Below are 25,925 nucleotides of genomic sequence, written 5' to 3'. Positions count from 1 at the left end.
CGTGTCTGACTCTAGCGACCCCATGAACTGCAGCCTACCAGGCTCCTCCGTCCATGGGATTTTCCAGGCAAAAGTACTGGAGTGGGGTGCCATTGCCTTCTCCGATGATACTAGCTATGGGCTTGTCAAATAAGACCTTTATGGTTTGAATACCCAGTTTGTTATGAATTTTTAATGTGAAAGAATGTTGAATTTTGTCAAATGCTTTCTCTGCATCTGTTGAGATGTTCATGTCCTTCATTCTGTTAACGTGGTTGTATTATATCAGTTGATTTGCAAATGTTGAGCCATCTTTGCATCCCTTGCATAAATCCCACATGATCATAGTGTATGATCCTTTTAATGTATTGTTGAATTTGTTTTGCTAGTATTTCTTTGTGAATTTTTGCAGCTATGTTCATCAGGGACATTGGCCTTTAATATCCTTTTCTTGTAATGTTATTGTCTGATTTTGATATCAAGGTAATTCTGGCCTCATAGAATGAGATTGGAAGTGTTCCCTCCTGGTTTTTTTTTTTTGAAAGAGTTTGGAAAGCACTGGTATTAAATCTTTTATCATCAGTAAAACCATCTAGTCCTCAACTCTTTTTTGTTAGGAGGTTTTTAATTGCTGATTCAATCTCCTTACTAATAATTGGTCTGTTCAGATTTTCTGTTTCTTCATGATTCCGTCTTGGTAGGTTGTATATTTCTAGGAATTTGCCATTTCTTCTCAGTTGTACAATTTGTTGGTGTATAATTTTTCATGGTAGTCTCTTAAATTTTCAGTGTTCTTATATAGTATACTATTTCACTTAAGAATACTTGAAATTGGTTTTTTAAAAAACCTTTAAAAAATTAATATGTCATTCAGTATTGTTTTGTTTCATTTGTTATCAGGGAATATAAATTGGGAAAGAGAACTGAGATCTGCTTAGAGCCCCTTCAGAAAGAAGAAAACTTGGGGTAAGACATCCTACTACACATACAAAATTACATACATGTCTGATCACAACAAGACTTCCCTGGGGGCTCAGTGATAAAGAATCCTCCTGACAGAGCAGGATACATGGGTTTGATCCCTCCGTCAGGAAGATCCCCTGGAGAAGGAAATGGCAACCCACTCCAGTATTCTGGCCTGAAGAATCCCATGGACACAGGAGCCTGGTGGGCTGCAGTCCATGGGGTCACAAGAGAGTCGGACATGACCTAGCAACTAAACAGCAACTGATCCCAATGGATAGTTTCTTTACTATTAAGTTGTTAAAATGTTAAGCATTTTTTTTCACTGCTTCTAATGAGTCTGGCAACTTAAAACAGATTATATTCTAGAAATGTGTTTGTATATCTGGTATGTAGATCTTAGAATTCATTTTTCCATAAAAACAGATTAATTTCTCAGTCAGTCCCAGTGCATACCTAACCCATAATGACCTTGAATGTAAGCAAGATGCTCGCCCCCAGCTCTTGGCAATGTCTGAAGACAGTCTGTGGTCAGACTGATAGCAGCACCCGACATGCTGCTCCTCGTGCTGATTTTTTCATCCTGATACCCCCTGATGCATACTTGCTGAATTATCCATCGTCATCTGTCTCTCCTACTAGAACGTTCGCTTTGGGAGAGCAAGCACTCTGTTTCTTGGTCATTGCTGCGTCCCCAGTACCTAGGACAGTGCCTTTGTCACAGTCAGTTTGTTTATTGAATAAAGAAGCACCCCAGAGTTGTCCGTGATCAAACATAACTATTCTTTTTTTCATTATAGGACTTTCTTGTATAAGACATTTTTGTCAGTAACACTAAATACTAAGTTCTGCCTGACATGATGATTCTCATTGCCCGCCTATATAACAAGTCTACTCTTTCAACCATATCTGACCTTCACTTAATCCCACTGTTTTATAAAAAGACATTCTTAGTACAAATTATATTACTCTAGTAGTTCCCTGGAGGGGAATTTCTGGATCAAATAGTATGGATATTAAATCATGAATTTAATGATTTATTTTAAGAGGATGGACATTTTAAACCTCTTAAAATAAATCATTAAATTCATTTCCATTAAAATCATTAAGGTATATCAATTTATGTTCCCACAAGCAGGGTTTCTAAGTATTTACTTCACCTCACTGTCAAGCCATCATTGAGTGTTGTCATTATTTAAATGTTTGCTAAATTGATAAATGAAAAATGGTTATTTTGTTTCATTTGCCTCAGTGCTTTGATCGCTAGTAAGATTGGGGCATTTGTTCAAAGGTTTGTAGGCCATTTATATTTTGTGGGTATGTGAATTGTTTCATATATATTGCCTGTTTTTAATGATGTCTTAGTAAAAAGTCTAATTTGTGTGAGCTCTTTCTATAATACAGAATATTGTATAATTTGACCCTCTGTCATTATCTGTTTGTGAGCAGTGTTTTTTTGAAGACCACGTTGTGTACTTACTTAGACCCCCTTCCCCATTGGCACTTCTGTCCTGGACCGACCTCCAGAGCACTCTTGCCCTCCCTCAGTGGGGACCCTGTCTCCTTGGGGTCCTCAGCAGCCTCTGTCTCCTCCTTGGCAACTCCTGCGTCTGCACTGACCAACCTCTGTAAGCTCTGGGACCTCAGCTCTGCTCCGTGATGCCGAAACACCTGCTCCCTCTGACAGACCCCTTCCCGACCACAGTCCCCCGCATTCAGTCCCGTCTCCTTTCAGCAGGCCTTCACTCTCCCTGTTGTCCATATCTACAGCTGCGTTTCCCTTTCTTTCAATAAAACACCAATATAATAGAAACACAGCATTAAAACTGTTCATTGTCTCGCCATCCTTAGAGTTTCCACTTCTCCTGTCTCCCAGGTCTCACCTGTAGTTTTTATTTTACGCCCTACTCTTTTTACGTTTTTAAACACACTCCACGCATCTGAATTTCCACCTGACCTGTCTGAATGTTTCTTTTCTTTCTCTTCCTCCAAGGACCTCTTATCTGTGCTCTTCTCCTGCAGAGGTTTCCTTTGCTCTTACAACTACACCATCTTCTCTCTCTTCCCAGCTCCAGGCCCTCAGTTTCTTCTCCAGCTTCATCACGGCTTGCTCTGACATCAGCACTTCCTAGGGAGTCGCCATGGCGGGGAACCTGGTCGCGTTAGGCCCCTTCCCTCTCACCACTTGGGTGTCGCCCTGCCAGCCCTTTCCATTGTCGCCAATCCTCTTTCCTATGTGCTCCCTGGAGGAACTTCCCCAACTCCACCTTCAGCCCTACCTGCTGCCTCCCCCGGGACTGTGCTATGGACTCAGAATGGGCGCTCAGCTCCATTCTGGCTCAGGAGTGAAGGAAATCAAAGTTCCCCACAAGCGTTCAGGGTTCGTTCAGGGAGAACCCCTTAGGCAAAGCAACAGAGTCAGAGGAGTAGCTTTGCCCTTCACAGCACCCCCTCCTCTGGTGGTAAATCTGACATGCGACTGTTTTCTGGCGCAGCCCCTGGGACGTGCTGCTGCGGACACAGATGCGCCTTCCTGGCAAGAGAGCCTACGGCCCGCCCGTGGACGTGCTGTGGGACACAGCCCGCGGCTGGACGGCCAGCTCCCTGAGGCAGCGAGTGGCCGATGTCTACTCACTTCCCGTGGAGAAAATTGAAATTGCCAAATACTTTCCTGACAAGTTTGCATGGCTTCCAGTGTCTAGTTGGGTAAAGTCGTGGGGCTTTCTCAAGAAAATTGAGCCTTCCTGGCATAACGAATAGATTAACTACCATTTTTCACAGACTAATAGGGTATTTACTAAGAATTTGAGGTTGAGTTTTTGTTTTAATTCAAGATGTTTAATTTTTCTGTAGAGCCAGCAAACTACCAAAAGGAAAAAGAAGAAAAAGCAAGATAATTTGCAGGGTGCACCTTATTACTTGAAAGATGGAGATACTATTGGTGTTAAGGTAAGTTTTTCGCAGTAAATTTACCACTCTGAGAAAACACCAGAATCCAATGATTGTATAGAGAAGTGTTACTTACTTCTCCCCGCCACGGCAAAACACCCTAGGAAGTGCTGATGTCAGAGCAAGCCGCAGTGAAGCTGGCAGAGAACTTAGGCAGGGAGAAGAAACTGAGGGCCTGGAGCTGGGAAGAGAGAGAAGGTGGTGTAGTTGTAAGAGCAAAGGAAACCTCTGCAGGAGAAGAGCACAGATTAGCACACTCAAGTCTTCAAAGCATCGACAGTCCCATTTTAGATAAATTGTTTCACGGAGTGAGGGGGAAACAGGGAAAACGAGACAACTCGTTTGATGAGGCCAGTGGAACCACAATACCAAAACCTTAATTTGGGTCTGACTTGAATGAAAATTCTTTTGGAGTTTTATCACCGAGTGTGGTGCTCTAGGTTTTACGCAGGGACCTGTGTTAGGTTAGGACACTTCTTTCATTCCTAGTTTACTCTTCTTTATTTTTTTAAATAATGAATGAGCACTGGATTTTTAATATTTTATTCTCTGCTTTCTCTGCCTCTGTTTAATTAGCCATAATGGTTTTTCCCCTTTAATCTGGTCATGGAGTATTACTACATAAACACACTCTCAGCACTGAGCCGTCCTTGCCTGCCTTGGACAGACCTACTGGGTTGTCATATTTTTTGTATTAAGGGCTAATGATTTAAATCCTTAATTTAAGAATTAATAATTTATTAGATTATTGATTAATAATTTGTTTTTTGACTTAGATAAGTTTTTATATTAGGGAATAAGTATTCCCTTAAATTTTTATTAAGGAATAAGTATTCCCTTAATCACCACTTCTGTTCTTCATTGTTCAATACTAAAAAATGTAACCAATGTAATATGACCTTCCACTCAACAAAGAAAAGCAAACAAACAGAAATTGAACGACAGATAAAAGAGATTCTCAAAGGAAAATATATATAACACTATTCTTAAATACACTTTTTCCACATTTGAAAGACTATACAAATAAGCCATTAGCTCTATTAAGAGAGTTCAAAAGGTTATAAGATCAGCATACATAAAATTACAAAGTACCTGGGAATACATCCAACAAAAAGATTTATAAGACCTTTCTGGAGAGTATTATAGAAATACTGAGAGACACTCTGAAGCTTCAGTTAGATACAGAATCATATCACATACCATGTTCTGGGAACAGAGGCCTCACAATGGTAAAGATACCAGCTGTAATTTCAGTATCATCACAGTGAAAAACCATGTAAATTAAAGAGCTAAGATATTTTTAAAGAACAAGATCAGGGTGTTGCCATACCAATATTAAGACTGAGTACAAAGCTGCGGTGACTAGCTTTGGGGCAGGGCAAGACTGAAATAGAGCCGTGAAACAGAATCGCTCATATAATGAAACTTGACAGGTATTTGAGGCAGCATTAAAAATGGAGTATTCAGTAACTATAGTCAGAATTTTGATTGTATTTTCATAAAGAGGATCAATTTATATAAGCTGTGGACCCCATAAAATCTCTGTCCACCTCTGCTCACACCTGTACAACAATCAACATGAAGACTTAAGTGTGAAAAGCATTTCAACCTTTAGAAGATAAGAAAATTTTTATGACTTAGGTTAAGAAGGATTTCTTTAAGAAATATAAAGCATAATCCATAAAGAAGAGGATCAGTAAATTGACTGCAGTTGACCCTTGAACAGCATGGGTTTGAAATGCCTGGGTCCACTTATATACAGATTTTTTTTTTCCCAGTAAATACACAGAGTACTACAAACTGCAGTTGGTTGAATGCACAGGTGTGGAACTGGGGATACAGAGCGCCAGCTGTGGGTCTCAAGCATCCCAGGATTTTGGTGTCTGGCATGTCCTGAAACCAGTCCACTGTGAACGCTGAGGGACAACTGTACATTTAAAGTAAAAGCTTCTTTTCATCAAAGGAAACAATGCAAAGTGAGAAGACAAGCCGCAAATAGGAAAAGATAATATATCAGGATACAAGCACTAAGGACTAGTGTATCCCAAATATGTAAAGTACTTCTGCAAGTCAGTTACCAAAAAACAAGCTTTGCCCATCTCTCCCCAGTGAGTAATGCCTGGCAGTTCTCAGAAAGCAGGTGAAAAGATAGCTTCCCAGTAACCAGGGACCTGTGAGATAAAGCCTGAGCTGCCAGGCCAGGCTCTCGGGACTCGGCGGCACCAGGAAACACCAGTGCCAAGTAAACAGCAGTTGGCAGCAGTCAGCAGAGGTGCCCGCACAGTGCACCCAGGCGCTTCCACTCCAGATAGAAACACCTGGAAACACCCGTGCGTGCCTCAGTGTGTGCGCGTGTCCATGCGTGCTCAGTCGTGTCCAATGCCTTGCAACCCCATGGACTGTAGCCCACTAGGCTCCTCTGTCCATGGGATTTTCCAGGCAAGAATACGGGGTGGGTTGCCAAAACACCCATGTGTTGGGGGAGGTGTACAGAAATGAGGATTGAAGACTAACACTGGAAAGAACTTAAATGACCCTCAGAAAGGGGATATGTGAAATGGGGGAAAAGAGTATTGATGTGGCAGTAGAGAACACAGCATTTAAAGCAGATAAACTGGAGCTCAGGTGTCACTGTGAATACACATGCAAGTGTTAAGTGTGGAAAAGTCACAGGACGGTCACTAACAAAGTAGAGAACCAGGTAGAACGCCGAGGTTTGCTGGGGGCCATGTTCCTGTGTTGTAAAGACAAAGATGGAAACAGTCGCACTGAATTTAACACAGCACTTGGCTGTCGTTGGGGAGGCTTTTCCCACCTGAGGTGGAGAAGCAGGGAGCCAGCCCCGCTGCAGACCCTCAGCTGGCATGTCAGGCATGGAAGGGCCACCGCCCCCAAGCAGCGCTTACTCCCCAGATCCCCGTGGGGCACGGAGCCGGGAATCCCGGCATCCCTAACCCGGGGCCTGGGAGGCCTGGGCATCGCCTCGCGACACAGGCTTTCCTCCTGCTCACATGTGCCCAGGCGGTCAGTAGACCCGGACAGAGAGCGGCCTGTGGGAGCGGCAAGCCTGACGGTGAATCCTCGTCTCTGACCGCCTGCGGGTCCCAGCAGGGTGGAGGGGGCCCCGGGGCGGCTCCAGGGGAGACGCTAGGAAGCCCAGTGCCAGGACGTGGCCGCGGGGCTACACTGACTGGGCGGCCTGCTGCACCTCGGGCCCCTTGCCCGCTCACTCGGGGCGCTCGGACAGTTCCCCCGAAGCTCCGTCTCGAGCTCGTCTTGCTCCTAGCTCAGTTTGTTCTCGTCAAGCACTAGACTGTTTCATGTTACTAAACTAGTTTATGTCAGTTTGGATATCCTGTAGGTTATTTTTTACATACATCTCTTAAATATGTAGGCTAGAAAGATGTCTGAAAACATTGCTCAGTAATTATTTTGACATGCAGAATCTCCTGGTTGAAGACGATGATGATTTCAGTACCGTCCAAGACGACATCGGAAGAGAAAAACTGAAAGAGGTCGCCCTGGGGAAAAGGAAAAGGTGAGTGGGGGTCCTCGGCCATGGACCAGGTTCTTGGTGCGACCTCTGGGCTCACGCGCCTGACTGCAGCGTGGAACCCTGGTCTGCAAGGCATTGTGGGAATATCTGTGACCTGTTCTCACTTGACCCTGAACGTTGGAAGTGAAATGGAGAGCCCCTCCTCGACCTGCTGGGGCCCCGGTGTCTGGGATGTGAACCCGTGCCGGTCTCTCTCTCCCCGCAGCCGGGAGGCCCTCCGTGCGCAGAGCAGCGATGTCTCTAGTGTAGAGATGCCCGCCCAGGCCCGTGGACCAGAAGCTTCTCTCTCCATCCATGTCGGGAGCTTCAGATAGCGCTGCGGGCGGGGCCAGACAGCATGGGACTTCGGCGCTCCCACTCCAGGTGCCCGGGAGCAGGCCTGCTGCTCTCTGTCCTGGGCGGACACGGACTCCAGACCCCTGCTTTGTCACCAGCAGAGGGGGCTTTGGTCTCAGGCCAGCTGACCGCGCTTCTCCCAGCCTTGTGGAGCGTCACCCGGGGCCGGCACAGACTGCCCAGCCCCCTCACCCTGCACTCGACGCCCCGCACGTCTTTACGTGAAAGGCTCTTTACGTGGAAGGCGGCTCGTTCTGCACTAACTGCAGGTGAGGGTGCGGCGGCACGTTGCTAATCTCCGCCAGAGCGCCCGTTCAAGCTCGGTCGCCCCACTTTCCTCCTCCCGCTGTCGAGGTGACGCTCTGTACCCAGTCCCCCAGGTTTTGACGGCTCATGTCACAGAAACTGGCTCCCAGATAACACCCTTCCCCTTGGGGCTGAGTTAGGTCTGTGATTTTAAAGCGTTCCTTCTTTTTCCCGGTGGGACACCCTCTGAGTCAGGTATGTGCTGCCGGGGCACTGGCCGCCCCCCCCCCCCCCCCCCCCAGCACCTGTGCTGTCCGAGGTCGGGGGTCCTCACGGCTGCGGGCCTGCTGCCTGCGGGGCCGCGTGTCTCCCCGTCCGGGGGCCCGACCGGGAGGGGGGTCACGGCAGACAGGCCTGGAAGGCTGGGGACCAGCCCTGAGCAGCCGTGATTAAAACAGGAGAGAAGGGAAATGTGGGCCAGATTCTTCCTAATTTGGCATGGCTTAGCTGTCAGTTTAAAAGGTTTAATAGATATTTATGACAAATAGAGCATGTGTATTCCTGTTGATGGATTTAGGACACTGGGGTGATTCACTGTCTCAAGCTAACTCAGTCCAAAGCAGGAATTCCTAAGAAGATAACACTTCCCAGATCTCAGTGATGCTTTATTGCAACTGTGCTGCTAAGTACAGTTATCATCTTGATTTTACACACTTTCATCAGCCTTTTTGGAGAAGGAAATGGCAACCCACTCCAGTAGTCTTGCCTGGAGAATCCCACGGACAAAGGAGCTGGGCTGGGCTACAGTCCATGGGGTCGCAGAGTCGGACACAACTGAGCGACTGACACACACATATCAGCCCTTTTATCACTGATACTGAAATAGCTCTGAACTGTTACGAGAAGAAAATGACACGTGTGGACTGGGGTCTTCGCCTGCGCCCCCGGCCTGAGGAATTGAGGGGCTGTCGCTGCGCCCCAGCTGCTCTTCCAGACGCTGACGGGACGGAGGAGTGAAATGCCGCCTTTCCTTCCTCTGCCCTCCCCCCCAGACGGCGTCAGAACCGCCGTCAGAAACCCTCCTCTCGTCTGTGTGTGCGTCATGAACTACGTGCTGGCCGGTATGGAAGCAGCTGTGTTTTAAGAAGTTGGACTTTGGCGAGTGCTTCCGGCTCTCCAGCACCAACTCCGTCTCAGGAGACCCAGGCGACTCTCCAGAGCGCCCAGTGGGCGGGGACGATGCCATAGGCTGAGCGAGGCTGGCCCCATGCCCCGTCCAGGGCTCCCTATGCCCCTTCATTCCACCGTAACCCGACAGTAAGGTAACAGCCGTAACAGCCGGAAGCCAGAGGCCTCAAGGGAGGTCACTCACCACAAGAAAAGGTCGAGGTGCCTCAGGCGTCTGCCTGGTCTCTGCTCCCCTCCTTCCACATGGAAGCGGGGCTACAGGGAGAAAGCGCTAAGATTTTGTTAAAGAAAAAATAAACTGTTGGATTTGTCACCTCCTGCCTCTGTGCTGACTGCTTCATGTTCTGGCCTTCTTCCCAAGTGAACTTCAGGTGCTAAGTCGCTGGGGTTTTGTATTAAAAAAGACCAGTACTGCTTTAGAAATAACAGAAAAAAACAGAACTGTGTTTTGGTTTTAAATAGACTCATGGGAATAATTGTATTTGAAGAAACCGGAAGTGGTCTGGTTCTCTTTTTCCTTCCAGAGAAATGCAGCTACCCACGGTGGTTGTGTTAGAGAAAACATATTTATGCAGCAGGAGGGACAGGGCACCAGAAGTCCTGAATAATCCGGAATCACGGCTTAGAGAGGTCGGCTCCCCCCAGGACAGACTTAGCGGTGAAGGAAGACGGACGGGGCCTTGCAGCCTGGCCGGATGGAGACATGGCCGCCGCGCCCGTTCTCGGTCCTGCCCCATCGGTAACAGACACCACGGGCCCCGTTGGGGGTGCTGTCTGCAGAGGAGGGGAGTGTGCCGGCAACACCCAGGGACGCGCCCAGCCCAGCTCAGGCTGCCTTGCGCGGACCCGGGCGCCCACAGCGAACCCTCGGGAATGCGGTGCCACCAGCAGCCGCCGTTACACTGTCGGCCCAAGGCCTCCTTTCAAGTGCCCATGAAAGCCCTGGGCCCGATGCCCAGTCTCAAAGCGGGTACCCGCCCGCCCTGCCACCAGCTCTAGTCCAGTGTGGGGGCTCTAAGGGCCCCCCCACCCTCAGAAGCAGCCTCTCCACCCAGAGGCCCAGGGGCTCCTGCCCGCAGCCTCGGGCTGGGGCGGGCCCAGTGGAGGGGGCGACTCGCAGTTCCGCGGCCAGCGGCCAGCGGCCAGGTGACGAATAACGTGGCCCGGAGCAAGTGTGCCAAGGGGGCGGGCACCACAGTCCAGCAGCGCTTCCAGAAAACCAGGCCGCCCTAAGCACTCACGCCCCCACGGTGACGGGACCCCCCCCCCCCCCCCACCGCCCCAGGCGGCTTTCCTCAGAGGCCCAAACAGCCCCAGCAGTGGGCCCCACGGTGGTGGTACTGGGGCCGCTTTGCATGGGTTCAGTCCCTGGTCAAGGAACTAAGATCCTACACCCCACGCGGCCAAAAAAAAAAAAACCCACAAAGGCCTGGCTCCTGCCATCCGTGTGAGAAGGACCACAGGCTCCTGAGCCCGGATGCCTGCGTGTGACTCAGGCCCTGTTTCCACATCTGTCGTGCGGGCTGGGCTTGGGGTCAGGCTGGGGACCCAAGCACAGCCCTCGAGGTGTGCTGTCCCTGCCACGTGCTGCTGGAACCAGCTGTGACCTCTCTGATCCTGTGTCCTAATCTGGAACATGTGGATAGCCACTTCGTAGGACTGAGAAGAGGAATAGGTGAGTTAATATGTGTAACGTGTATGCCAGCACCAGCATAAAGTAACAAATGTGTCAGCCAGCAGCATCGTGATCGGCCACCACTGACACGGCTCTGTTCCTTTTGCGCCCACTGCTCTAGTCATGAGTGTGTGGTCCAATTCTAGACAATGAGACCTCAGGGGAGGTCAGTGGGTGCCAGAATTTCCAAAAAGTTTCCTTTTAACTTAAAAAGAGGCAAGAGCCAACCCACCTGTTCACCCACACTTTAGCCTGGACATGGTCATGTTTGGATGTGATACCTGAAATAGTGGCAGCTATTTTGTAACCATGAGGCCTGATCCGGCGCTGGCCATGTGGGAGGAGCGTGCAAGACAAAACAAGTTCTACTAAGCAAAAAATGAGAGAGAAGAAAGCTTCTGGGGTGGCAACTACACATTCAGATCCCACACAGCCCTGTGGCACCCTGCCAGCCGTTTCCAACTCCATGATGCCAGCCCCCATCCCTCACCCAGGAAACGGGTCACAAAGTGACTTTGAGCTTGAAGAGGCAGCTCCCTTGTAATAAAGGTACTAGAACTAAAGAAAGAGGTGAGTAGGAGAGCTCCGGTTTGCAGTTTTATATAAAAGACTTAGAAGGATAGAACATTAGCTAAGATGACCTCAGGAGGCTAGGCTGAAGCTACATGTGATTAAGCCTGAGAACCTCAGTGCTTCCCAGCACCGCCACCTTGCTGAATTGATTCAACAGATCCTAGAACCCACACCATGAATAATACAATGGTATTCATTCCACTTTGCTTTTCGGCCACCACCAATTCAACCTATGTTTAGAGTGGCTGAAAAACAATTCTGAATCCAGTTTGCAAAGATTTTTTTGGCAACTGATATTTTACATCAAATCAGGAAAGAAGGATAAGAAATCTGACGATGGAAGATCAAAAACAGGCTTGTTTTATTTATACACAGAACAACTGTATTTACAACCCCAGATGTGGATATGTACATAGCAATACAGGAGGCATTTGCTTCCACGGTGGGCACTGTATAAATTAGGATCATAAATACGAGGGGAAGCCCCACCGGAGGGCACAAAACCTTTTCTCCAAGTCACCAGGGATCCTTCCCACCTCCCTCTACACTGACAGGGCCAGGAGACCCCAGGGACAGCCGCGCAGCAGGGGTGGGGACGGGACAGAAGGGCAGCCAGCCCCCCGTGCAGCGAGAGACACAGGAGGCGGCGGCGGCAGGGACGCTGCCCCGCAGACAGGCTTCATGCAACGCTCATGTTTACTCTGCTCACTCTAAGTACACTCAGAAAATGGTTTTAGGTAAACAGTGTTGCTCTAATCACGGACATTACTTTTAAACACCACGCTTCACCTAAACTGATGGCTTTCCCATGAGAGGGCGCGGAGAGCTGGAGTGGGTCCCCGCCCATGCGGTTGAGTCCTGAGAACCTCAGGCGCCCACCCCGGGGTCCCCCTCGGAAACCCGGTGCCTTCTGGCACCTGGGTTCTCGCCGCCACCCCGCTCCCAGCCCAGCGGTTCCGAGGAGCGGGACCCCTGGGGCAGGAAGGCGACAGCGCCGCCCGGCTCACCTCCGATGGCCGGAGCGCGGGCCGAGCTCAGCGCCCGGAGTCGGGCGGCAGGGGGAGCCCGCGCGCGGAGGAGCCGCCGGCAGGGCGCGCGCTGGGCGGGCCGGTCCGGAGACGGTGCCCCGCGGGCGGGCAAAGCGAGAAAGCAGCCAAGGCGGTGAGGGCGGGGTGCCGCCCGGGAAGCGCTCCCAGCTAGGCAGCCCCGCCACTCCGGGTCACTCAAGGCAGACCCCCGACACCCCTCCATGTCCCCTCGAAGCCCAGGAAGCCCCCTCCACACAGAAACACGGGCCCGCCTCGGTGCGCGAGGGGACGACAGGCCAGGCGTCCTGGGGACGGCGGGGACCCCGCGGCCCCGGAACCGGGGCTCCTCAGCCCAGGTGGTGACTACCCGGGCCGGAAAGGCCGGGGGCTCGGAGACGCGGGGCGCCCGGCGGGATCCGCGCGGGCGGGGAGCAGGCCCCGGAGGGGCGGCGCAGACGGCAGGTAGCTGTGTTGTGGGTCCGGCCCCGGGGCGCCGGGCCGGGCCGAGCGGCGGGAGTAGCACCATGAGGGGCCGCCGAGCCGGCTCAGTCGCGGGGGGCGCGGGGGACGCAGGCCGAGAAGGCGGAGGCTAGGCCTCGGCGGCGGCGGCGCCGCGGCTCAGCTCCTTGATGCCGCACAGGATCCGCTTCATGTGGCCCACCTTGGTCACGCCGAGGTCCTGCGGGGAGAGGGCGGCGCTCAGGCCCGGGCGCCCCGCAGCCCCAAGGGAGGGGGCGCGAGGGGATGCGGCCGCGATGACTGGTGCCCCCAAACCACCACCCGCGGGCAGGCGCCTCGCCTGGTTCCCTGAACTGAGTCCAGGGCACCCGGAGCAAGTGCTGGGCACCCTGGTGGTGCCTGGAGGCAGGCCAGCCACGCGGTCCTGTCCAGGTGCCCTCGGTGCCCTGGCTGGTTCCTGGGGTGCACCCGGAGGGGCCCGCAAGGCAAGCCATCCTGGGAGCCTGCAGCTGCCCTCCCCAAGCCGGGACCAGGCGCTCCACACCAGCCAGCGGGCAGCTGGGGAGGGAACCCCAGACACTAGGTACCCCTTCACCCCAACGGCTGTCGTCACAGAAGTCGAGCTGGACAAGCAGCGGGCTGCACCCCCAAGGGGTTCACAGTCCCCCCAAGGGGTTAACGTGGTTCACCGTGCAGCAAGGCTGAGCGCATGGCTCAGCAAGGCTGAGAGCCCGGCTCCCTGCGGCGTCTGCCCTGGCTCTGGCTGCGGTGGCTGAGACACCACAGCTCAGGGGCCTCCACCTGTCACCCCCCAGTCGTTGCCCCGCTGCATGAGAACAGTGAGGAGACTGCTGGCGCTGGAGCACGGCCAGGTCACGGGGGGACCCCAGGGCTGCAGGGAGCACAGGTGCACCTGCCCAGGAGGCGCGTGAAGTACCTTGAGGTCCCTCCGCTCCAGGTGCAGGAGCTCAGAGCCCCGGATGTCGTGCCGCGTGAAGATGTCCTTATACTCACAGAGACTGAGGTGCTCCAACCAGGCAGCCACCTCCTCTGTGCCCCAGAGGTGCACTGTCAGAGACGGAAAAGCACGGGCACAGTGAGTGCCCAGAGCCCAGCACCAGGCAAGCAGCGGCCAGCACCCCAACATTCCCTGGCCACAAGCACCCCAAGCAGCCCCAGCAGCAGGCACCCCAACATTCCCCAGCAAAAAGCACCCAAGTAGCCCCAGCAGCAGGCACCCACCACCCGGTCCCAGGCGCCATCCCAGGCCAGTGCAGAAAGGAGATGGGCCGCCACCCTCAGAGGGGCGTGAGCAAGGCCAGCTGGTGTCTGTTCCTGCCGGGGCCGGCAGCCTCACCCCAGGAGGGACAGGTGGGCCTGCCCGCAGCTGAGGCCAGATCCCCTCGCCCTTCTAGAGGGGTCTGTGCACTTCTGGCCTGCAGCAAGAACGGAGACTCGCAGAGATTACATGGAGTCAGAGCCACCATGATTCAAAGAACCCAATTTCTGGACCAACACGTGAAGAAAAATCAAAGGGAGCTACCCTTACTGGCAGCAAATGCCCCCGGCCTCAAATCCGGGCTTGGGGCTGCCCAGCACCTGGGAGCCTCGGCCGTCTCAGGGCCAACACTTCGCATGGAGATTCTAAGCCCCGATTCAGTGCCAAGGAGAGAAACATCGTTTAGGGTCATTTTCTGTTGATTTCCTAGCCCGTGACAGTGAGGGCCTAGGCTCCCGGGGCAGGGCCGTGATCAATGCACTGATTAATGGGGGCCAGGCAGCCCCTCAAGGAAGCAGGCACAGGGTCCAGCGTCTCTGTCTTGTCACCTCTGCTGTCTCCTCCCCACCTCACACCCACATCGAGCGCAGGCAGGCGGCTTGGGGCCTGTGCCCCAGAATCCGCACCAGGAGCAGGGTCAGGGCAGGGAGTGACATGGGTCACCCCGCAGCGTGCAGCGGGAGAGCCGGGGTGCAGCAGTGCGCGCCGGGGCCCCGGGGTGACTGGGGGAAGGGCAGGGGGCTGGTACCCGGGGCGCCCAGGCTGCAGCGCGCTGCTCTGTTCTTGTTGTTCTTCTCCTTCTTGAACTTGGTCACCAGGCGGAATTTACCGCTGCGACTGCGCTTGGAAAGATCCAGCATCACGTTCTGTGGGGGAGGGGGGAAACGGAGACAGTCAGACCCCCGTTTGCCCAGGCCTCGCCCCCACTGCAGACAGGCGCGGGGCCGCAAAAAGGCCTGTCCTCGTCCTTCTCCTTGAGTTTCAGTCTTGGACCGATCACTCATTTCTAATGCCTTTTAAAAGCGGTTTTGCAGAGATAAGCATCCATTTTCATTTTCTGGGTTTTTTTTTTTCATTTTATAACACTTATTCATCATGTGATTGAACAGCTTTGTATATATCACTTAAATATCAAGACTATTCCATCAAGACTAGTAAGTTATCGGCTGATCTCGCAGCACTGCGCCGGCAGGCTATGCTGTCAGGGTCAGGAGTATCCTAAACGAAGCTTTTCCTGCACTCTTTCCTCGCCACCTGTTCCCCGAGGCAGAATCAAGGAGGGAGGGGAGTCAGAGGGACAGGGGACAGGGTGCCGGCTCGGTAGCGCGACCCAGGGCACGGCGGAGCCATCGCAGCCCCTTCCCCCTAGGTCTGTGGACCACCTCTGTCGGTTCTCCCGGAAGCTACAGCCCGGGTCTCCGCCAGTAAAGAATTGCTGTGCACTCACAGACACGCACCTGCGTCAGTCATTTGTATAAACGTACTCACAAAAGAAACCTCCTTATTTTTCAGGTGTGCCAATTTCTCCCTGGCCCTGCCGGCCTGGATTCTGCCTCAGGATCCTGTCTGCCTGCGTCCCCAGTGTCTACTGCATCCCCGCGCTGTGTCCCCGTGCTGTCTGTGTCCCCGCAGTGTCTGCCTGCTTCCCTGGTCTCTACCTACATCCCTGCAGCGCCTACCTGAGTACCCACAGCATTTACCTACGTCCCCAAAATGCTCGGTGTGGTCAGAATGTGCAACTCTAGGACGCACTTGCAGATGTGACAGGGACGTTTGGTCACACTGAAAAATCACCGCTGGGCGTTTCCATGGAATTGCACCCACGCTGACTAGAGCTGGGCACAAGCACCTTCACACCTGGTCTGCCACGACCCTGCAGCTTCACCACACCCCTGCGTGGGCATCTTCGTGGGCTTCTTACCAAAGGCGTCTCATGTTATTTCACACAAACTGTATGTTTTATAAGGTTTCTACTAGGAAAGAGACCTCTTACGATGACATTTTCTAGTCAACGATTGTGAGCTGTTCAAGAAACTTATTTCTACACATTTTTACACTTAGCAAAATGATCACACATCCATTCTAACACGGCTGCCCCACGGAAGACCTCTAGCCCCCAGGGGACCGCCACAGCCATGGGCTTTCCTGTCCCAAGATAAGCGTCCCCTTGCGCCTCAGCGGCCTCCTGCAGGACAGGTGGGAGGCAGCTATCCTCCACAATCCAAACAAAATCCTATTCCTGACTCTGTTAATTTCTTGTTCTTAAGGCAAACATGGGTTTTATTAAATTTACTTCCAACCTTTAAAAATATGAGTATTTTCTTTCATTGGTAAGACAAGGAGACTAGTAGAATGAGGCTGATTATCCACCTGTTATTTAATCTCCACCATTTTTTGCTTTTGAAAAGCAAATTTCAGACATCAAATTATTCCACTCATAAATACTTCAGTCAGTCAGTCAGTTCAGTTGCTCAGTCGTGTCCGACTCTTTGAGACCCCATGAATCGCAGCACGCCAGGCCTCCCTGTCCATCACCAACTCCCGGAGTTCACTCAAACTCATGTCCATCGAGTAGGTGATGCCATCCAGCCATCTCATCCTCTGTTGTCCCCTTCTCCTCCTGCCCCCAATCCCTCCCAGCAGCAGGGTCTTTTCCAACGAGTCAACTCTTCGCATGAGGTGGCTAAAGTATTGGAATTTCAGCTTCAGCATCAGTCCTTCCAATGAACACCCAGGACTGATGTTTAGAATGGACTGCTTGGATCTCCTTGCAGTCCAAGGGACTCTCGAGAGTCTTCTCCAACACCACAGTTCAAAAGCATCAATTCTTCGGTGCTCAGCTTTCTTCACAGTCCAACTCTCACATCCATACGTGACTACTGGAAAAACCATAGCCTTGACTAGACGGACCTTTGTTGGCAAAGTAACGTTTCTGCTTTTGAATATGCTATCTAGGTTGGTCATAACTTTCCTTCCAAGGAGTAAGCGTCTTTTAATTTCATGGCTGCAATCACCATCTGCAGTGATTTTGGAGCCCCCAAAAATAAAGTCTGACACTGTTTCCATTGTTTCCCCATCTATTTCCCATGAACTGATGGGACCAGATGCCATAATCTTCGTTTTCTGAATGTTGAGCTTTAAGCCAACCTTTTCACTCTCCTCTTTCACTTTCATCAAGAGGCTCTTGAGCTCCTCTTCACTTTCTGCCATAAGGCGGGTAAATACCAGACCACCTGACCTGCCTCTTGAGAAACCTGTATGCAGGTCAGGAAGCAACAGTTAGAACTGGACATGGAACAACAGACTGGTTCCAAATAGGAAAAGGAGTATGTCAAGGCTGTATATTATCACCCTGCTTATTTAACTTATATGCAGAGTACATCATGAGAAACGCTGGGCTGGAGGGAGCACAAGCTGGAATCAAGACTGCCAGGAGAAATACTTCAGTACACAACTCTAAAAGATGACGCTACGCCTTTTAAAACATAATCATGGCACCAGTATCACACACGACGCCATTCACTTAGCTCTAATGAACTCATTTCCATCACATCTTCCCAACTGCTCCAAAGGTGCATCTTCATGGAGGGTCTGTCTGAATCGGGGCCCCGGCAGGGTTCACAGGGGACACCCAGCTCCTGGGCTCCGTGTCTCCTGTCCCTTCACCTGCAGAGACCAGGCGTCTGCGTAGAGGACAGGATGTCTCCCTGCTGCCTCCCGACGCAAAACGGCCCTTTAACCCTACACATTCCGGCTAGAATTCTTTTATAGAGAATTCTTTCATCAATAATTTTAAGAAAGAACTTTTATGGATCTACTGATAATATTCAATTTTGGAATCCAATGTGCTGGTTTTTAAAAAAGGAAAATGTTTGAAAGTTCTAGAGATCTGTTTCTTAACGTGAATATACTCAACACTACTTGAATTGTATGCTAAAAATGATAATGATGTAAGTTTTATGTGTTTCTTTCTTACCACAATTTAAAAAAAAAAATGAACTGAGATAATGTGCAGAGTACATCATGAGAAACGCTGGACTGGAAGAAGCACAAGCTGGAATCAAGACTGCTGGGAGAAAATCAATAACCTCAGATATGCAGATGACACCACCCTTATGGCAGAAAGTGAGGAGGAACTAAAAAGCCTCTTGATGAAAGTGAAAGTGGAGAGTGAAAAAGTTGGCTTAAAGCTCAACATTCGGAAAACTAAGATCATGGCATCCGGTTCCATCACTTCATGGGAAATAGATGGGGAAACAGTGGAAACAGTGTCAGACTTTATTTTTTTGGGCTCCAAAATCACTACAGATGGTGACTGCAGCCATGAAATTAAAAGATGCTTACTCCTTGGAAGGAAAGTTATGACCAACCTAGATAGCATATTCAAAAGCAGAGACATTACTTTGCCAACAAAGGTCCGTCTAGTCAAGGCTGTGGTTTTTCCAGTGGTCATGTATGGATGTGAGAGTTGGACTGTGAAGAAGGCTGAGCACCAAAGAATTGATGCTTTTGAACTGTGGTGTTGGAGAAGACTCTTGAGAGTCCCTTAGACTCCAAGGAGATCCACCCAGTCCATCCTAAAGGAGATCAGTCCTGGGTGTTCATTGGAAGGACTGATGCTGAAGCTGAAACTCTAATACTTTGGCCACCTCATGCGTAGAGTTGACTCATTGGAAAAGACTCTGATGCAGGGAGGGATTGGGGGCAGGAGGAGAAGGGGACGACAGAGGACGAGATGGCTGGATGGCATCACTGACTCGATGGACTGGAGTCTGAGTGAACTCCGGGAGTTGGTGATGGACAGGGAGGCCTGGTGTGCTGCAATTCATGGGGTCGCAGAGTCGGACACGACTGTGCGACTGAAGTGAACTGAGATACTGTCCATCTTTTTCTAGCTTTGACACTTTCTTATATACGGAAATTATATATTCCTTGACAAATTTTTCCTTTGGAAATAAAATTTACTTTTTCAAGTTGTTCTGTGGCTATTCTTTTTAAAATATCTTGAGATTTAAATTTGTGTAATTTAAATTTTTTTCTGAAAAATCAAAAGGCTTGCTGAGATGCTGAGACTCACTGGCGTTCCTTCATGGACGCCGGACCCTGACTGGCTGGCACACCTGCTGCTCTGGCCCCCCCATCGCTGCACTTTGTTCCCTTCCCCCAGAGTACACTTGCCAGAGCGTAGTTTATTTTGCTTTTGTTTCAAAGAACCAACTCAAAGATCTACCACTGTTTTTCCTTCTCAGATAAATGATTTTCCTATCTTTATCAGTAGAACTGTGGCAGCTCCCCATTCACAGTTCCCTTTGCCCTTCATACGTCACCTTTTTGCCCCCTGGGACGAGCCGGTCTGGAATACCAACAGATTTTTAAAATGTCCTACGGACAACAGGAAAGAAAGCAGAGTCCCCTTTACAGAGAGTAAGCGCTCTCTATAGAGAAGCACAGTGCACATTTGTGTATAAATTCTACATACACGTATTCTCTCTACTTCCTTTGTTCAGATGTTGTGATGTGGTCACTTTCACCATGATTAATCATGGACTGATAGTGAGAAGTCACACTACCAAACTGTGTTTCTGACATTTCCTATTATTTCAAGAAGTTTTAGCTTGACACATTTTATGTACATCAATTAAGATTGAAATTTGGGGGCTAATCCCTAAAAGAACATGCAGAAGACCACATGTTCCCAAACCAGCAAAGGGGATAAAAAGAACTGTGGGAAAGAGAGACTCATCAATCAAAACGGAGAAAGGAAACAAAAAGTGAGACAAACAGCACAAAAGAAGGGAAATGTGTCTGAATACGGTTAATCACAGTGAAATACGGTAATCACAGTGAAGGTAAACAGCCGGGCTCCCGTATTCACACAGCACAGCACTGAGTAAAAGCCCAGGTTCAGCAACGCTGCCCGTAAGACAGACACTCCAAATGAAGCTTGAGAGTAAAGTATGAAACAGAATATGTCAAACAAGTAGGCTTGAAAATAAAAAGAATTAGTAAAGGCCCCGTTATAATGATAAAACCCTAAATGCACCCAATAACATAGCCTCAAAAGGCATAAGGCAAAAATACACAAAACCACATACAAAACACAAGACGTCTCATTCATGGTCAGAGTGTTCAACAGTAACTGACAAGTCAAAACGACACAAAACCAAAAACAAAAACACAAAGAAAAATACCTCAGTGAGGACTTAATGATGTAAAAAACACAACTGCATACGAGGAACATTTATAAAAACTGACCATCTATTGGGCCATAAAGTTAGTGTCAATAAATTTCAAAGGACTGGTTATATACAAACAACTGCCTTTGAACATTGAAATTAAGTTAAAATAACAAAAAGAAATATTAGAAAAAAATGTCATCCATTGGCAAATAAACAACATACTTTAACTCATGTAAATGCTATATTAGCATATGATTTTATCATTACTTTAATCATAGTTTATTCAGAATCATATGGTATAGAACAATATGATGATTAGTTTTTACCAAAATAAAGTGATCTTCTATCACTTTTGCCTTAGGTATGCAATTCTATTTTTATATTAATAGTTACTTTGCATTTTTTATCATTTTCTTGAAACTGCTTTATTTTTACTCTTTCTGGGTCATAATTTTTCATTCAGTGTACAGAAGAGAAAACTGGGCTCCTGTGATCAGTATTTGGTCAGATTTTTTTTTTTAACACAACCTAAAGAATACTTTGCTTTTAAAAGGAGAAGATATATTATTTTCTAATTTTTACGCTGTTAGCTCCATCTTTACTAGTTCCTTTATTTTCTTTTACAATAGGGACGATATTTTGTTTTTGTCTTTTGTAGTGATTCAGAAAGATATAAACCTTTTCAATTTTATCAGAAACTACCTTTAAAATTTGGAGAAGAGAATGGCTACCCACTCCAGTGTTCTTGCCTGGAGAATCCCATGGACAGAGGAGCCTGGCGGGCTGCAGTCCATGGGGTCACAAAGAATCAGACACGACTGAGTGGCTAACATACACACACACACCTTTAAAACTATTTTTAAGTTTTTAAAACATAACTGATGACCTTCCTCTAATTATTAACGTCAAGAGCGTCTTTCACCTCCTTCCACCACAGGAGGCATTTAAAGCGCTCTCCCTCCTCTGTCCAAGCCCTCCTTCCCTGCTCCCCCAGCTACTGCTCACACTGCACTAATCACAGGATAGGCTGCGGCTGCATTCGTTAAAAACTTATATGTTATTCAGTAATTTTCTTTGGAACTTTTATCATATTTATAGCTAACTATCAAACACATTTTGACGAGGCTGGCCAGGGCCTCTAAACCAGAGTCCTCATTCTTAAGCTGCCAAGTTGTGCTTCTTAGCTGAGGCCCCGGTCAGTTTTCCAGGCGGGGTGGGCCCTTGTCAGCGAGCGCCCACACGTGCGTGAGGAGCTCTGCACTGCTGGCCCGTCCCCTGGCCCATGGTTCTAACAAGCGAAGCCAACAGCGGGGGGCCGGGCGTTCAGGGCCCAGCAGTGCTTCACCATGTGAACTTCCTCCCGCCACCCCTGCTCCACCCTCGGGAGGACGGCCTCGCGGGTTGGCCTCCATCCAGGTGCTGCCCCCAAACCATGCCCAGTGAGCACCTCTCCTGGGCCCATGGCTGCCTTGCCTGCTGCAGGAGGCATGGCCCCGGGGCGTAACCAGGCTCCCGATATCCCAGCTGTAAGGCCCGTGCAAGCTGTGCTCCCTAAACACACATAACAGACAAGTGTGACCGGGAGTGGAACACGGCGCCCCGACCCTGCCAACAGACGCCCAGCAATCCGCAGGTCAGCCTGGCAGCGTGCCTCCATGCTGGGGGCACACAGTGGGGCCGGGCTCAGCCTTCTCTCTACCTGCCCCCAGCTGTTCCACAGTTCTGTTTCCAAGGGCAACAGTGCCCCAGTTGTCGAGCGTCATTCTCGACAGCAATTCCCAGCTCCTTCCTACCTGCCAAAGTGGGCATTTTAACAGAGACGCGTGTTTACCGGGGGCCAGATCAGGGGCCGCAGGAGCAACACCATCTTCACCCCGAAGCCACACAGGGACTCAGACACAGAAGGGACAGCCCCACGTCCAGGATGCCATGCTGAGGCCCGAGACCCACATACCTCTTCGTCACCAGGCTCCATGGGCTGGCACAGCCAGGGCGTGTCTGCCAGCTTCCTGAGCTGTTGGTCCATCTCGGCGAGGGCAGCCGTGAGCCGCTCCTTCTGAGGGGGATCCAACTGCTGCTCCAGGGACAGAGAGATGGAGGGAGGAGACACAGCGGTTACCAGAAGGGCGGGGCCACAGGGCCCACACAGACAGGGAGCCTGGCCCAGGCCCGGGCCACTCTCAGAGAGCTCTTCTAAAAGCTTGCCAGGAAACGGAGCCACAGAGCACCCCTCAAGGGCCAAACTCGGAACCTCCGCTTATAAGTAGCACCAAGCGAGAGAATTAAAACTCTCCTTTCATAAGTAATGGGGCAAACCAAGCTCGCCTGAAAATCGCATCGGCAGGGCTTACAGGTCACCTGCCTCAGTGTCCTCGGGACCCTCTCTCTGAAGGGGGACCAGCCCGCCTGCACTGGAGCACAGAAAGTGTGTGGGGCGTAGAGGCAGCTACAGGAACGTCAGGACAGCGTGCAAGCTTGGAATGAGAGTAGAGAGTACGGACCGGACTCCTGGGGCGATTCTGCAATGACTTCACCTCCCTGACCTTCCATACCTTCGTTTCTTACAAGAAGGCTGGACGGGCACTCTTGAGGTCTGCCCTGTTCTGGCTTCTGCAATTTGACAGAAATCCAGCTGGGTGCCTCCCCGGGCCTGAGTGAGGAGGGGCGGCCAGGTCTGCATGCTGGGGACAAGGCCAGAGGCAGCTGCATACCCGTGGGGCCTGAGGACAGAGGGCTGTGCACTACACAGTGGGGTCCTGACACCCTGGAGGGGGTGTGGCATGATGGGCCAGAGGGTCTGAGCATCACTGCAGGGTCAGCGCAGGGTCCTCTGAGGAACCCCACAGTCAGGAGCCCCGCACGGAGCCGCGCTGCCTGTGTGCGTGCCGCGGGTTGGCCCCCAGCTTACCAGGGCCAGCCTGCCCCCAAGCAGCAGCTCCGTCTCGCTGCGCAGGGCTCGGACGTTATTCACCATCTCCAGGACGAGGCTGCAGCTCAGCCCCTGAGAGGAACCAGAACAGAACCATGGAGACGGCCCAAGGGCTGGCGGGTGCCGGGGGCAGGGGCGGGAGGGCGCAGGCACCTCTGCGGCTCTGGGCTTGCCGTACACTCGGTCCATGGACTTGGAGCTGGCATTGACGGCGTGGGCGAGCTCCTGCTCCACGTCCTGGTGGGACTGTGCTAGCTCCCGGATGCTGGAGAGACAGACACAGCGGCAGGCCCGTCACCTCCTGACCGATGGCGGGGGAGGCCTTAACAGGGAGATCTGAAGACAAACTTCCGAGCTTTTCCGGAGATTCACCCAAGGAGGTGAGTGCCCCAAAAAGGGATGGAGGCCTTGTGAAACCTCCAGAGTAGGAAAGAGAGGAGAAAGCCAGGAAGGGACCAGAGAGGCCCGTGGTGGGGAGCGCCAGGCCTGCACGTGGCCTCAGGAAGGGGGCGGGGAGGTGAACAGGGTCCAAAGACAGAGCCGGGCGGCCGGGGCTCCGGGGATGTGGCAGCTGTGGGCACAGGCCACCAGGCCACTGAGACCGTGCCCAGGGGCGGGGGCTGGGCACGGCAGGGGCCGGGCAGCGGGCAGAGCAGTGACTGCCATGCGGGAAGGTCCACAGTGGCTCTGGGGGCTGAGAGGAGAGGAAGCACCTTTGGCTGCCTTTTTTTTTTTTTTAATTTACATGGTGTGCTTCCTAACCGCACACCTGCTCTTCGGCGTGAAGTGAAGAAGGCAGTAAGTGCACTGTTCTTAGGAATCCAGGACGGCTTTACAGTCCAGGTAGCTGGCCCTGAAAATGCCTGGGGGCTTGAGGCTTCCATGTCCTTAAGCCCCAAGTAACGTCTACAAGACCATCAGTGACAACCGCAAAGTGCAGGGTGAGCAGAACCTGGCTGGCCAGGCTCCGTGACGGAGGAGACGGCACGGAATATACGGGAGGAGTGTCTCGATGCCCGCGGCCCCACGTGGACCTGGGGCCTCGCTGGGGGAGCTGACCGCGAAAGGAGGGGGTACCCACCTGTGGATAAGGGCGCCTGCCGCCTGCCCAAACTGGTCCATCTGGGTGGCCTCCTCCTCGGACAGGATCTCCGGGTGCAGGGAGAAGGACGGGGCCCGGGGCAGCTCGCACTTCTGCTTGTCCTCCCAGGACTTGAGGGTGTTCTCGAAGGCCTAGGACACAGGACCAGGGTTACACACCCTGCCTCGAGCGCACGTCCAACAGCCAACGCTGCTGGACACTCGTGGAAATCCCGGACGGGGACGCAGACGCCTGTTTGCTCTGGGGGAGAGGGCACGGTCCTAGGAACCCCAGCCCCACTCACTTAATCTGGGGGAGAACTATGTCAATTCCTGGAACCGAGCGCTCAGGCGCCAGGTCCCCCAGGATGGGGGCCGTCTTACCCGGTCCCTGGTGAGGGTCTGCGCGCGGTTCTTGTGGACGATGCGGATGTACCCCGGGGGCTGGACCCAGGCCTCGCCGTCCACCTGCACAGGCACGCCCTCGTCGCCCAGGATGGAGATCTTCACCGTGCGACACTGCGAACACCACCGCCCGCTGGAGCACCTCGCTGACCTCCGGGGCTTCCGGGCTCAGGGCACCCCCGCCTGGGCTCAGCTCCTGGAGCTCCAGCCCCACCCCGCCCCACCGCCCCACACCCGGGGCACCCTGCATCCCTGACCGCTGCCCTGTGGGGAACTCAGTGCTCAGATGCCAGCACCGGGCCTTGGGCGGGATCTCGTGACCACCAAAAGCTGCTGGGTCCCTGGGCACACGGGGACACACCCGAGACAGGGCCAACTCCCACCAAGGGCTCCTCTTCTCAACAGAGTGTGTTGCCGAAAGATTAAAACCGTGACATCCACACAGCCCGCAGTGAGGACAGAAGGGACTAGGGCTCAGGGCAGCATGAGCACCCATCTCTGTGCATGGCCCTCCCCACCACTCAGACAGACAGACCCTTCCCAGCCCGTCACCAGAACCTCCCAAGGGGGACCCACCCCGTCTCTCCCGAGCCGGGCCTCAGAGCAGCCTGTGAGGACACACGCTAGGCCTCGCTCCTGGACTCAAGCTGTGGCTCCTGAGAGCCGCAGGGCCGGGCTGCAGGCAGCCAGGCCCACCTCGGCTCACCCCACCATAGCAGGAGGAGCCCCCACAGAGGGCCAGGGGGGCGTTCCAGGGAGCAAGCCAGCCCTGGTTTGAAGAACATTTTTCAGAGGTCAAACACAGCAGACAAGGATGGGCTCTGGACCGGGAGGCGGCCGGGTGGCCCACTGTCCGGGGCTCTGCACCCAGATGCCCACCTGTCTCGGGAGCATGGGTCTGGGCCAGGCCTGCCTCTCCCCACCAGCACCCAGGCCCCTACCGCCTCCAGGACTGCAGCCAGTACCTGGGCGATCCGATGATGCTGCAGCTTTATGACCCGGGAGACAGCCATCTGCATGCTACCAAACACTGCGACCACCTCCAAGATCTTGTCGTCAAACGATGGGGCTGTGAAGGTCTGCAAGGGCTGGCGTCAGAGC

At 52.0% G+C, this 25,925-nt stretch overlaps 2 protein-coding genes across 18 annotated transcripts in view; one reads left to right on the top strand and one right to left on the bottom strand.

The window, feature by feature from the left end:
* USP40 (ubiquitin specific peptidase 40) overlaps positions 1–16,567 on the top strand; it is an 89,519-nt gene extending 72,952 nt beyond the window's left edge. For 2 of the 10 annotated variants that reach the window (XM_070786914.1, XM_019957933.2), the window contains 5 exons: positions 880–945; positions 3,438–3,648; positions 3,796–3,891; positions 7,335–7,429; positions 15,744–16,567. In XM_070786914.1, coding sequence (XP_070643015.1) covers positions 880–945; positions 3,438–3,648; positions 3,796–3,891; positions 7,335–7,429; positions 15,744–16,017 — 742 coding nt within the window. In that variant the 3' untranslated portion in view covers positions 16,018–16,567. Of the gene's footprint in view, positions 1–879; positions 946–3,437; positions 3,649–3,795; positions 3,892–7,334; positions 7,430–7,652; positions 9,531–15,743 lie in introns of those variants that run through there. The other 8 variants (XR_011565949.1, XR_011565947.1, XR_011565946.1 and 5 more) reach the window with 7 other exon arrangements.
* Positions 11,805–25,925, bottom strand: part of DGKD (diacylglycerol kinase delta) — a 110,219-nt gene continuing 96,098 nt past the window's right edge. For 6 of the 8 annotated variants that reach the window (XM_070786916.1, XM_070786917.1, XM_070786918.1 and 3 more), the window contains 9 exons: positions 25,790–25,903; positions 24,804–24,938; positions 24,421–24,572; positions 23,493–23,604; positions 23,319–23,411; positions 22,365–22,484; positions 14,980–15,097; positions 13,890–14,020; positions 11,805–13,172 (listed from right to left, as the gene is read on the bottom strand). In XM_070786916.1, coding sequence (XP_070643017.1) covers positions 13,083–13,172; positions 13,890–14,020; positions 14,980–15,097; positions 22,365–22,484; positions 23,319–23,411; positions 23,493–23,604; positions 24,421–24,572; positions 24,804–24,938; positions 25,790–25,903 — 1,065 coding nt within the window. In that variant the 3' untranslated portion in view covers positions 11,805–13,082. Of the gene's footprint in view, positions 13,173–13,889; positions 14,021–14,979; positions 15,098–22,364; positions 22,485–23,318; positions 23,412–23,492; positions 23,605–24,420; positions 24,573–24,803; positions 24,939–25,789; positions 25,904–25,925 lie in introns of those variants that run through there. The other 2 variants (XM_070786919.1, XR_011565950.1) reach the window with 2 other exon arrangements.

Source organism: Bos indicus, chromosome 3 (genome assembly GCF_029378745.1).
Source record: "Bos indicus isolate NIAB-ARS_2022 breed Sahiwal x Tharparkar chromosome 3, NIAB-ARS_B.indTharparkar_mat_pri_1.0, whole genome shotgun sequence".
NCBI classification, from domain to species: Eukaryota; Metazoa; Chordata; class Mammalia; order Artiodactyla; family Bovidae; genus Bos; species Bos indicus.
Note: the sequence above shows the minus strand (reverse complement) of the source record. Positions and strands in the feature narration are given on the sequence as shown.